This window comes from Muntiacus reevesi, chromosome 3 (genome assembly GCF_963930625.1).
Source record: "Muntiacus reevesi chromosome 3, mMunRee1.1, whole genome shotgun sequence".
NCBI classification, from domain to species: domain Eukaryota; kingdom Metazoa; phylum Chordata; class Mammalia; order Artiodactyla; family Cervidae; genus Muntiacus; species Muntiacus reevesi.
Window position 1 is genome coordinate 8,376,294 of NC_089251.1, and position 11,902 is coordinate 8,388,195.

General features: G+C 57.1%; 1 protein-coding gene across 5 annotated transcripts; it reads right to left on the reverse strand.

The window, feature by feature from the left end:
* Window positions 1-31: 31 nt before the first annotated feature.
* On the reverse strand, window positions 32-10,786 carry SLC2A8 (solute carrier family 2 member 8). Of its 5 annotated transcripts, none has more exons than XM_065927125.1 (10): window positions 10,618-10,786; window positions 10,359-10,521; window positions 9,899-9,970; window positions 7,974-8,073; window positions 5,002-5,201; window positions 4,131-4,274; window positions 3,924-4,032; window positions 3,021-3,194; window positions 2,531-2,676; window positions 66-1,024 (listed from the first exon to the last, which is right to left on the reverse strand). In XM_065927125.1, exons 1-10 carry the CDS (start codon window positions 10,671-10,673, stop codon window positions 887-889), a joined length of 1,302 nt encoding a protein of 433 aa, XP_065783197.1. In that variant the 5' UTR covers window positions 10,674-10,786; the 3' UTR covers window positions 66-886. The 5 variants fall into 5 exon arrangements, with proteins under 5 accessions (XP_065783198.1, XP_065783197.1, XP_065783195.1 ...); XM_065927123.1 differs by having other exon boundaries at window positions 70-1,024; window positions 9,899-10,105; XM_065927126.1 differs by lacking the exon at window positions 2,531-2,676 and having other exon boundaries at window positions 32-1,024; window positions 9,899-10,105.
* Between the last annotated feature and the right edge of the window lie 1,116 nt (window positions 10,787-11,902).

An 11,902-nucleotide genomic window follows, 5' to 3' on the forward strand; every position in this document is an offset into this window, starting at 1 on the left:
TTTATCTAAATAAAGGAGTTAATATAGAATAGTGCCTAGCAGATGGTTAACTGCTATAAAAATAATTATATTAAATAAATCAGTGTTTTCTAATTTTCCTATAATAAACGTGTATTATACAACAGACAATAAAAGTAATTTGAAAAAGACTTCTGGCTCCATTAAAGTTAATATGAAGAGAGGAACATTTTGTTAACAGGAGGAACTCAATCAGATTTGCTGACTAATGGTTCAGGGGGCTGAACCCGAGGAAGGAGCCGGAAATGACCTCCAAGTGCCAAAGGCAGGCCTGGCTGACCACAAGGAAGTTGATCCATAGATGTTCTTGGCAAGACTCAGTTCATGGGAGGCCTGCTTTTATGGGAGGGACAAGAAAATGCCCTTCTTGACTGCAGCCCACACAAAGAGCTCATGACTTGGTTTTCTGAGTCAAGTATTTATTTGGCAACGTTCCTCCCTGATAATGCAGCCACGTGAGAGGAGAAACCACAGGCCATCACCCAGCCTCCAAAGCATCTCCAGAAAATCAGGAACCAAGAGCCCCCTCCTCCGCTGTCACTTTCCTGTCCTGATGGAGTTGGCGTGTGGAGGACTCACCACAGGACAGCAAAGCATCTGCGAGATGTTCCTTCTCCCGAATCACACGGCAGCAGTAGAAACAGGACCCAGCAGCTGGGAACCTTGTCCCTGCACTTCACTGGGCAGGAAGAAAGGACCCCAGAGGACAAGGCTCCCAGGGGCTGCCGTTCTGGCTCCTGACTATGGGGAAAGGCAGGGGTTCCAGGCTGCCAGTTCAGGCTCAGATTGGAGTTACAGGTAGGCTCCACGCCCTCCAAGGCTGAAAGCAGGTGCAGCAGGAGGGGCACCTGCTCACAGGAAGAGGCTGTCATCGCCCCTCAAAATGGGCTGTGATTTGCTCCAAAGTCTTGCCTTTGGTCTCAGGGACACAGGCCAGAGTGAAAAGGACACCGAAGAAGGAGAAGGCAGAGGCCAGCCAAAAGGCACCATAGGGCCTGAGAACCTCCTGCAAAGAGAGGGGCGAGGCTGTGTTAAGACGCAGCAGGTCAGGAGCCCTCCTGGGCCCAGGAGCTGAGGCCCCACCCCGCCACCCCCAGGCTCAGGGATGTGGAGCAAGGCCTGGTGGGCCGTCCAGAAGCCCGAGCTGAGCACTGTCCAAGCTGTGGAGGGTGCGTGGTGGGGACACTGAGCTCAGTGTGACGAAGCGACTGCCCCCAGGTCAGAGGCCCACCATCAAGTGACAGCTGGGCTCACGTCCCCAGGGTCTGACTCCAGGGCCCAGAGACTTCCCTCTCTGCTCGGTCTGGCCCTGCCCTCTGTGATCCCTGCCGCCTTAGGAGTCTCTCTCCTTGGTGCCGGAGGAAATGGGTGAGCTCTCAGTAGGTGGTGATGGGGCCGTGTGCACACATGGGGACACTCAGGGCCCATGAATGGAGGGGAGAGTGAGCAGCAGCCCTGGGTCACAGCCGTGCATCCTCCCCACCCAGCCCGTGTCATCCCAGGTGCCAGGAGCAAAGTCTGCCGCCTTCCAGCTCCTCTTCCTCGGGCACCGGCCATCCCACCTCTCCCTCCTGGAAGCCTTTCTCTTGGTCTCGCAGTGATGGCCAGATCACTCTTAGTCCCTTGCTGCCATCCCCTCCTTGACTGTTGGTCCTCTCCAAGCTCCTGGAAGTCACCTCTCCTCCAGGGCTTTGCTCTGGTCTTCCTGATGAGCTCCCTGGAGTAGCACAGCCCTGCGGGGTCCAGGCCAGCCCCAAGCATCCACGCCAATCATGACCAGCCTCCCCTTGCCCCAGCCCAGCCTCCTGGTGGTTCATCCTCCCACCACTGCCCACTGTCATACCAGCCCTTGTGATAAAGGGGACCCTGTCCATCTCATTCACTGCTGCTCTGGCACCCTAAATAGGCCTGGACCTGGCAGGTACCAGGAGCATTGGGGGGAGTCGGGGGAGAAAGACTGAATAGATGGCTTGACTGTCTGCACCAGAGCGGTGCCTGCATTGGATCGGAGGCCTTGAGACCGGGACCATGTCTGCCTCAGCCCATCCACCAGCCAGTGGCAAAATGTGGAACCGAACTGACGCTTCTATCAGCTCAAAGAGGAAGGCACTGTCCCCCTTCTCCGCTTTGAGCCAAGGAAGCCGGTTCAGAGACAGGGAAGCAGCGCACCCAAGGTCACACAGCGGGAAGCGGCCAAGGTGGGGACGGGGCCCAGGCCTGCTGACTCCAAAGCTGGAGTTTCTCACGCAGCCTTGCTTCCCAAAGTCCCCAAAGTCCAGTCCTGCTGTCCTTCCACCTCGACAGCCTGGAGGGTCCCCAGTGGTCACAGCCTGGGTTCCTTGGCTGCCCCAGCCCGTCTGCTTCCCCGACCCCCAGCTAAGACGGGGTCGCAGGCTGGCGGGGCTTCAGCCTGCACACAAGGCCACCAACCCTGAGTCTGTCACAAGAGTAATTCTGAGAAGTGCTTCTCTGCAGACTCTGGGAGGGGGAGGCTGTCAGGGCCTGCACTCACCATGAGGCTGCTGAACTCTTTGGTCACCAGAAAGGCCATGAACCAGTTGGTGAGGACACAGACGCCGGTGGCCACGCCCTTGACGGGCAGAGGGAAGATCTCAGACATGAGGAGCCAGGGGATGGGCCCCCAGCCCACAGCGAAGCCTGCAAGGGCAAGAAAGGCCTCAGGTGCGCAGGGCTGGGCCCTGGGCTTGCCGAAGACCCCCTGGACTGAAGCGGTGCCCGAATCCAGCCTGGGTCTCAGGTCGCTCCCCTCACTTCTGAATCATCAGGCCTTGGCTCTATAGAACAGCACGGGAACGGGGCCTGCTCGGAGGGCGCCTGTGGGGCAGACGTGAAAGGAGCAGAGAGGGGCTGAGCCGGTGCCCGTCACACGGTCAGATCTGTGAACCCAGGGGTGAGGCCGAGCAGGCCTGGACTCCCGGGAGCCACGGGAACCTGGCAATGACACGGTGGCCCCCTCAACCTCCCCTCGGCCCCCCACTCACCAGCGATGAAGAGGCACATGCTGCCCACCGCCAGCCAGGCCAGCCCCGTGTTGGTATCGGCGGGCCCCATGGAGAGGTGCGCCGGGAGGTCCACGTGCGAGGAGTTGCTGGGGCCGCCCTCGGTCAGCTTGAAGTAGGCGCCAAAGGCGCTGGTGCTGAACGCCATGACCACACCTGCGGGGGGAAGGATGCGGTGGCAGGGCAGCGGGAGGGCGCGGGGAGGCGGCCCGCAGGCCGGGCACGTGGCAGTCGGGGGGCTGGCGGGTCAGTGCACGGGGCCCACAGCAGGCGGCCTAGACTCCACTGCGAGAGGCAGCGAACGGACTCCCGCCGGGGCACCCTCGCCCCAGCCTGGCCCTGCCAGTCCCGGCTTGGACCTCACACCTCAGCCGACCCCAAGAAGCTTCTGGAAGCAGACCCTCCCCTGGCTTTGAGGAAGCAGGAGCAACCACCAGCAGCCAGGCCCACTTCCCCTGCAGCACCGAGGGCCTGATGGGGCCAGGCCCATGAGGAGCCTTCCTCACATTGCGTGCTGATTCTCTCCACGACCCGCCACCACCTGCATTTCAGAGAGGAAGCTGGCTCAGGTAGTCAACTGCCCAGAGAGGCCACAGGCTTCGGGACCTCTTCACCCCCAGGCCGTCGGTCTCCTCACTGTCAACTGGGCCCTGTGGGCGCCTTCTCCTAGGTTCTCAGCCCAGGTCAGGGCGTGCCGCAGCGGTGCGGTGAGCGCGGGCCGGGCCTGGAGCGAATGCTCCCCTGAAGTCCTGCCCGTGCCCTCGGGGACACTCAGCCCTTGTCCTCCTCCCGCAACATGGTGACCTCAGCCAAGGCCCTCCAGCCTGTGGTGGGAGGCTGGCCTGGACCCCTGCAGAGGGCAGAGCCTTCCCCCTGGAGCCTCACCTGACAAGGTCAGCAGCAGCCTCCGTCCGGCTCTGTCCATGATCAGGGCCGCTGTGGCAGTGAACAGCACCTGGATGAGGCCCACGACGACTGAGGCCAGGCTGCTGTCCTGGGGAGATGGGCCAGGTGGGTCAGGCGGACACCCCGAGACTGGGCCCCACCCATACGGCCTCCGGGTGAGGTAGGCAGGGGCAGAGGCCTCTTTACCTTGAACTTGGCCTCCTCAAAGATAGTCTCTGCATAGAACATGACGGCATTGATGCCCGATAGCTGCTGGAAGGCCATCAGGGAGATGCCGATGATGAAGGGCTTGTAGACGCCAGGACGCCACAGCTGGGCCATGTGGAAGCCCTGCTCAGATGGATACTGGGCATCAGGGCTTCTCTCTACCTCTCCTGACAGTGCCCTGGCTCTGAGCGCCCCCGTCCTGGGGCCTGGTGGAGTGAGGGAGCCTCTGGGTCTTGTTGCAGCCCTCCTGAAGTCTCTGCATCAGGGCCCCACATCACTTTAACCTCCCCATTTGTAAGGTGATAGGATCCTCCGTCCCCACGTCCCTTCCTGATTTTCTGGGGGATCCACGAGGATGCTCTCTGAGCAGAGAACCCAGGATTCCCGAGTCCCACCGGCCTTGGGTCTGGGTCTGGGCCAAGCACCTTCCCTAGCCCCACTGATCCTTACCACCACCGCCAGGCACGTGCTATGACCCCGCTTTACAGGGGAAGAAACTCAGGTTAAAGATGGGACGGTCACACAGCAGGTAAGGGGCAGAGACTCAGTGTTCTCCTGGGCCCTATAGCTCCTTGTTTCAAAATTCCGAGTCCTCGAGTCCCCACCCGCATTCTCCTCTGACACGGCCCAGCCCTTCTCTTTTTGGAACATGGAGATCGGGGCTCAGGCTTCCCCAAGGATGACCAAGACTTTGGTACGGCCAAGTAGCGGCCCACAGGACAGCACTCCCATGGGCCATCATGTGTACGCGTGTGAGCACACACGTGTGCAGCCACGGCACCACGCTGTGTTGACCTCAGGGGAGATACTCCCCGGTCCCCCTCCCTGGGACTGGCTCCCAGCTCCTCACCTGGTGCTCAGCCCCAATGGGGGGCTCCTCCCAGCCCTGGCCAGAGCCCCATAGGAACTGCATGGCGGCCATGGCTTCCTGGCGCTTGTGCTGAGACAGCAGGAAGCGAGGGGTCTCAGGCATGAAACACATGAGCAGCAGCATGAAAGAGGGGGGCACGCACCCCAGCACAGCCAGCCAGCGCCACTCGAGCACCCAGCCTGGGGGAGGGGGGGAGAGACGTCAGAGCGGGGTTAGCCAGCACGGATCTTCTCGAGGAGCACCTGCCCCCTTGCCAACCAGGGACTCTGCTTAAAGGGTGGGGACCCCAGTGTCTTTGCAGGACTCTCCTAGGGTTTGTCATTGATGTTGTCATTTTTATTGTTAAGTGTGGAAACGATGAGGGGGGTACATCAGTGAAGGTTTCAGTTCAGTTCAGTTCAGTCGCTCAGTCGTGTCTGACTCTTTGTGACCCCATGAATCGCAGCACGCCAGGCCTCCCTGTCCATCACGGGAGTCCACCCAAACCCATGTCCATCGAGTCAGTGATGCCATCTAACCATCTCGTCCTCTGTCATCCCCTTCTCCTCCTGCCCCCAATCCGTCCCAGCTTCAGGGTCTTTTCCAGTGAGTCAACTCTTAATATGAGGTGGCCAAAGTACTGGAGTTTCAGCTTCAGCATCCTTCCAATGAACACCCAGGACTGATCTCCTTTGGACTGGTTGGATCTCCTTGCAGTCCAAGGGACTCTCAAGAGTCTTCTCCAACACTGTAGTTCAAAACCATCAATTCTTCAGCACTCAGCTTTCTTCACAGTCCAACTCTCACATCCATACATGACCACTGGAAAAACCATAGCCTTGACCAGACGGACCTCTGTTGGCAAAGTAACGTCTCTGCTTTTTAATATGCTATCTAGGTTGGTCATAACTTTCCTTCCAAGGAGTAAGCGTCTTTTAATTTCATGGCTAAATAAACCATCTGCAGTGATTTTGGAGCCCAGAAAAATAAAGTCTGACACTGTTTCCACATCTATTTCCCATGAAGTAATGGGACCAGATGCCATGATCTTAGTTTTTTGAATGTTAAGCTTTAAGCCAACTTTTTCACTCTCCTCTTTCACTTTCATCAAGAGACTTATTAGTTCCTCTTCACTTTCTGCCCTAAGGGTGGTGTCATCTGCTTATCTGAGGTTATTGATATTTCTCCCGGCAATCTTGATTCCAGCTTGTGCTTCTTCAGTCCAGCATTTCTCATGATGTACTCTGCATATAAGTTAAATAAGCAGGGTGACAGTATACAGCCTTGACATACTCCGTTTCCTACTGGGAACCAGTCTGTTGTTCCATGTCCAGTTCTAATTGTTTCTTCCTGACCTACATACAGGTTTCTCAAGAGGCAGGTCAGGTGGTCTGGTATTCCCATCTCCTTCAGAATTTTCCAGTTTATTGTCATCCACACAGTCGAAGGCTTTGGCATAGTCAATAAAGCAGAAATAGATGTTTTTCTGGAACTCTCTTGCTTTTTCGATGATCCAGCAGATGTTGGCAATTTGATCTCTGGTTCCTCTGCCTTTTCTAAAACCAGCTTGAACATCTGGAAGTTCACAGTTCATGTATTGCTGAAGCCTGGCTTGGAGAATTTTGAGCATTACTTTACTATCGTGTGAGATGAGTGTAATTGTGTGGTAGTTTGAGCATTCTTTGGGATTGCCTTTCTTAGGGACTGGAATGAAAACGGACCTTTTCCAGTCCTGTGGCCACTGCTGAGTTTTCCAAATTATGCAGCCACTAAACAAAGGTGCTCACTCTGTATTGCCGTGATATATGGCACCATGCGTGTGAAAGGGAGGTGGGGCAGGAGACCATGTGCGCACAGGCCTCCTCCCGGTAGACTGACTGTGAAGCAGGCAAGGCTGGCTCCTCTGGGAGGAAGGGGGACAGAGAGGAAGGGGGAACTCTTCACTGACAAACGTCAATCAAAACTGGCAGAAGCTGATCAGTCAAAGTGTGGCTTCTGATGACCTAGAGGAAACCCTATTGGTGTGACTACACCCACGTGACTGTCCTGAGTATCAGTGTCTATACAGGGGCTTTGGCACACTGCTGGCCCCATAAAGTAGCTAGACTGAGGCCAGGACTCTGAATGAGAGTCAAGATGCTAAGTGGGTAGAAAGGAAAGACCAGGGACCTGCATGTTGGCCACTCTGAGACACATGCCCCGGGCCCTGTCACTGCCCATCTGGCCCCAAACCCCCATGCCCTCATGGTTCTCAGGCCATTCCTTGACAATTCTTATCAGGGTCTGCTGCCAGGCGCTTTTTACAGCGTCAATTAATTAAATCCCTCAATAGCCTTGGACTAGGTAAGGTTAATCTCCTCTTGAAGACAGGGAAACTGAGGCTTCAGAGGCAGTTGACTAGGCCAAGGTCACACAGCTAGTAAGTGGCATATTCCCCTAATCCGGGGCTGTCAGATATGAAGCCTGTCTTTCCTCTACCCGAGTTCATTCCAGGCTGCCTCTGCAAGCTTCCTAGTGCTTCTGGAAGCTTCCTCATGCTGGCTCCAGCTCTGACCCTCGGGTTCTGTGGAAACTGCCTCCTTCAGGCTGCAAATCCAGTACTGATTCTGAGGGAGACATATTTGCGCCCTCTAAGATCTTAGACTAAAGACTTTCCCTCCAGCCCCAGAATCCTAGTTTGTCACCGCACAGGGAGATACTGCTCTAACTCATCAGGCATCCCTACACTCCTGGAATGGGCTTCTGCTCTGAGGAGATGAGGACATCACCTTCTCCAGCTCTCTTCAGAATACTGTCACAAGACCCACACGACCCAGTGTTCTCAGGTAAGTGGTCTGGGAACATGGCATCTTGGGCAGTGGCTGTGTGACATTGGGCAAGTCCCTTGACCTCTCTGAACTTCAGTTTCTACATCTGATAGAAAGCCACGCAGCCATGAACAGTCACCAGATGAGATAATATGAAAACCATACCTGCCAGGTAGGCGAGAAGGATGCCTGTGACCACCATCAGCTGCACACAGGAGCCGAGCAGCCCTCGCACCTCAGGGTAAGCAATTTCAGAGATATAGACCTGTCGGTAATTAAGATGACAGTGTACTTCGGGTCCAGGAGTTCTTAAAACTGAAAAGTCTCAGCCATTCAGAGCTGAGGACAGCCTAGACTGGGGCACTTGCAAGCCCAGGGAGCCCGGAACTGCAGCTCCCTGGTCATCAGAGCTCCCATCTATGTGATCTACAGCACATGTTTAAAGGGTATAGGTGTGGATGCTGTGTCTGTGCTGGGGGGGTGCACAGAGCTTTTCACACTTTCATTTAATTGTATACTCTTGACAAAAAGCAAATTCTAACATAGAAGGTGTGCAGAGCTTCCCTGGTGGCCCAGTGGTAGAGAATCTACCTGCCAAGCAGGACACACAGGCTCCATCCCTGGATGGGGAAGATCCCCTGGAGAAGAAAATGGCAACCCAGTCCTGTATTCCTGCCTGGGAAAACCCACGGACAGAGGAGCCTGGCGGGGTATAGTCTGTGGGGTCACAAAGAGTCAGATATGAGACTTGGCAACTAAACAACAACAATAGGTATGTGGTGGGCCCAAGATTTCCGCCTTTCTAACCACCTCTAGGAGACACAGAGCTCCTGACCCAAGGACCACACTTTGAGTGGTGCCCTTGGAGTAAAAGCACGAACTCTCCACCTCAGTTGCTACCAGTGATTGCCACAGCTTCCTCTGGGCTCAGGAGCCAGAAAGCGCTTGCCCACGCTTCTGGGTTATTCCATGCCCATGCCTAAGTCAGGTGTGTTTTTGCTCAGTTAAAAAAAAAAAAAAACACCAAAAAAATCCAGATATAATATCCAACCTAGCTGCTGCCTGTTACCCAGCAGATGCAGTTGAAATGAGTGGTAGGTGCAAAGGGAGGGATTTTGAGCTACTACTTTTAGTCTTGATTGGTTAGGGTGTGGGTGGTGGTGGATCATCGAAGCCCGCGATCAGCAGCAGGTCACAGAACACCCAGAAACCCCACCTGCAAGGGTCCAAGTCCCTCGACTACCCATGCCAGGACCAGGGCCATGAGCGTAGGCTCTCGAAAAGCCACACAGCTATGGCCCAAGCTAACGCCATCATTCCTGCCTATGGGCTCACAGAGGTGCTCTGCCCAGGGCTGCGGTTTCATCCAGACGTGTCCAGCTCCAAAGGCAGCCTGAGCAGTGCTGGGTCAGGAGGTGGTGAGAGAGAAGCGGGGGGAACACCTGGAGGGCCGCTTCCTGAGCAGTGAAGGGGCGGGCCAGGTCCCAGCAGCCTCTGCCCCTGGGGACAAACCACAGTGGGATTTTCCTGCTGAACTGGAGCCAGTGGTCTGAAGGCCAGGGGGGACCTAAGCCATCATGTGAGGCTTCTGTTGACCACCACAGATGGCACCTCATTTGTAGAGCCAAAGAGAGGCCCTGTTAAGTGCCACCACCCGGGGTTCAAGAAGTAGCACCACCACTGACTTTGTGTTTAAACCAAGGACTTGTGGCTCAGCTGGTGAAGAATCTGCCTGCAATGAGGGAGACCTGGGTTCGATCCCTGGGTTGGGAAGATCCCCTTGGAGAAGGCAAAGGATAGCCACTCCAGCATTCTGGTTTGGAGAATTCCATGGACTACAGTCCATAGGGTCGCAAAGAGTCGGACACGACTGAACGACTGTCACTTCACGTTCCGTTAAACTTCATCTGTAACCAGGGATGGAAAGCAACAGTTCTTTCTAAGACCCCATGGGAGTGTAAGGAAGACCGAGCAGGGGAGGGGCATGGTGTCAGGCACCCAAAAGGCCGCAGCCAGGGAGAGAATCAGGCCCGGAGTTCTGTCCTTTCTCCCGCGTCCCAGGACGCCAGACTGGGGGGAAACACACTCACCGGGGCCACGAGCGAGGCAATGCCACAGGCCAGGCCGGTGAGCAGACGTCCTCCGAGCAGCATCCACAGGTTCTGAGCCGCGGTGATGACGGTGAAGCCGGTCACGAAGGGCATGGAGCAGAGGAGGAGGCTCAGCTTGCGCCCCGCGCGGTCTACGAGCCAGCCGCCCAGCACGCCCCCGGCCGCGGCGCCCAGGGTCACGATGGCCTGGGGGAGGGCCGACCCCTGGCTGAGGGAGGGGGCGCCGGGGGCCAGCGGCCCAACCTCGCCCTTCACTCCACCCTCAGCCGCTGCGGGGGAAGAGGAGATGGAGACCCCTCCCAGGGGAGCCCGGACACACTCGGCGGAGTGTCTCCGTGCCAGCCCGAAGCCAGGCAGCGGGGGAAGGGCCCCGGCACCCGTCTTAGGGGTGGGCGGAGGAGGGTCTCAGGAGGGCAGGAGGGTGAGCCCGAGGCCTCACCCCGAACCAGGAGGCTGCGTCTTCGTCGAGGTGCGGGGCCGGGGGCGCGGCGCGCCTCAGGCTCGGGATGGCCGGGGAGCTGTAGCCGAGCGCGAAGCCGAAGCTGAGCGGTCCCAGGGCAGCGGCGAAGGCGGCAAGGAAGACGCGGCGGCCGCGGGGAGCGCTACGGAGACAGGGGCCGTTGGTTAGCGGCAAGGCCTGGGCGCAAGCCGGGGGAGTGAGGCCGCGCCAGCGGACCTGGGTTCCCCCTACCGCTCACCTGCCGCCGAGCGGCCCCAGGAGCGGCTGGGTCTCCTCTTGGTCCTCAGGCGTCATGTCCGCGATCAACGCTTGCTCTGCCGGCTCTGACGCCTTGAACTGCCAAGGGTCCCGCGAGTGCGGCCAGCACCGGCCTCTCAGGCCAGGGCAACCAACAGACGGTGAGGAGATGCTTTAGGCCGGGTAAGGGAGCAGCCAATGGGAACGCAAGGCGGGGTTAGCGTCTGCTCTAGGAGACGCCCTTCAAGTCAAAGTGGACCAATGGAATAAAAAAGCCGGAGGCGTCGCTCACTGGGACCGCCCCCAGGACGGCCGTCCAGTGTATAGGCAGGGGCGGAGCTTGTATATGGCCGGACTCACACAACCACCCAGTAGGAAGGTGATGCAAGCTCGAAGGCGGGTTCATCTAAAATACCGCGACCCACGTCGGCCATTGAGAGTGGGGGATGGGGATTGCACTTGCTCCTGGAACAGCCTTTCAACCGAGTTTCAACCGGTAAGGCTAGGACGCGGAACGAAGGCGGAGCTCGTGGGTCGCGTCCGGGACTGCCCTCCCTCACTTTGTGCAGCGCCGCTGACCCCCTTGGGTAGGCTCTGCAGTACCTTCTCAGCGTTAACCTCAGCTGGGGGACGTGGGCAGCTCTGCCCACCGTGAGCCGCAGGGCGGAAGGTCTCCAAACACCGGTTCTGGACTTGTCTGTTCTCGGGTCAGCTGTGTTGTGGGACGCGTGACCCTGGGCGCCGCAGCCCAACTCTTGTGCTTGTTAAGACTTGGAGTGAGGGCGGGGGAGCCCAGGTTGCTGACTGTACGGAGCCGAAAACCGAGGATGACCACCACCTTTGGGTACTGAGGTCCCATGTTGGGCGGGGTCCTCCATGCCACATACCTGTGACTGATCTGGGCCTAAATGGTGAGCTCCACGGTCTCTGTTAAATTCCAAAGATGAAGACTTTGGAATCATCATCTTAATACTACACCTCCCAATTTTGAGTTAACAAAATCCGCAGTTAACATCTGCGGATGTTTATAGCCAGTCTCTCTACGTGTGTGCACCCTGGTCACTGGTGGAGGTGAGGATGAAGAAGTCAGGGGCGCTGTAGAATGTCGCGATTTGTATGCCACATTCCCTGGGTGCAGGCAGCTGCGGTGGAGTGCTGTGTAATTCTGGCAAGAACCAGGACTAAGAGTAAGAGGCTTAGCTTCTAATCCCTCTCTGGGCTTCTTTCTCTTCATCTCTCAGTGGAAATGATACTATCTATCTTGAAGGAGGGTTTGTTGTAGGGGC

What these genes read in the sequence shown, in the direction of transcription:
- SLC2A8 (XM_065927123.1), bottom strand. Translation starts at nt 10,673, where the DNA reads ATGACGCCTGAGGACCAAGAGGAGACCCAGCCGCTCCTGGGGCCGCTC. An exon ending in TTGAGGAGGCCAAGTTCAAG is followed by an intron (nt 4,033 to 4,130) that starts GTAAAGAGGCCT and finishes CCATCTCCCCAG; the next exon opens with GACAGCAGCCTGGCCTCAGT. An exon ending in GCTGCTGCTGACCTTGTCAG is followed by an intron (nt 3,195 to 3,923) that starts GTGAGGCTCCAG and finishes TTCCCCCCGCAG; the next exon opens with GTGTGGTCATGGCGTTCAGC.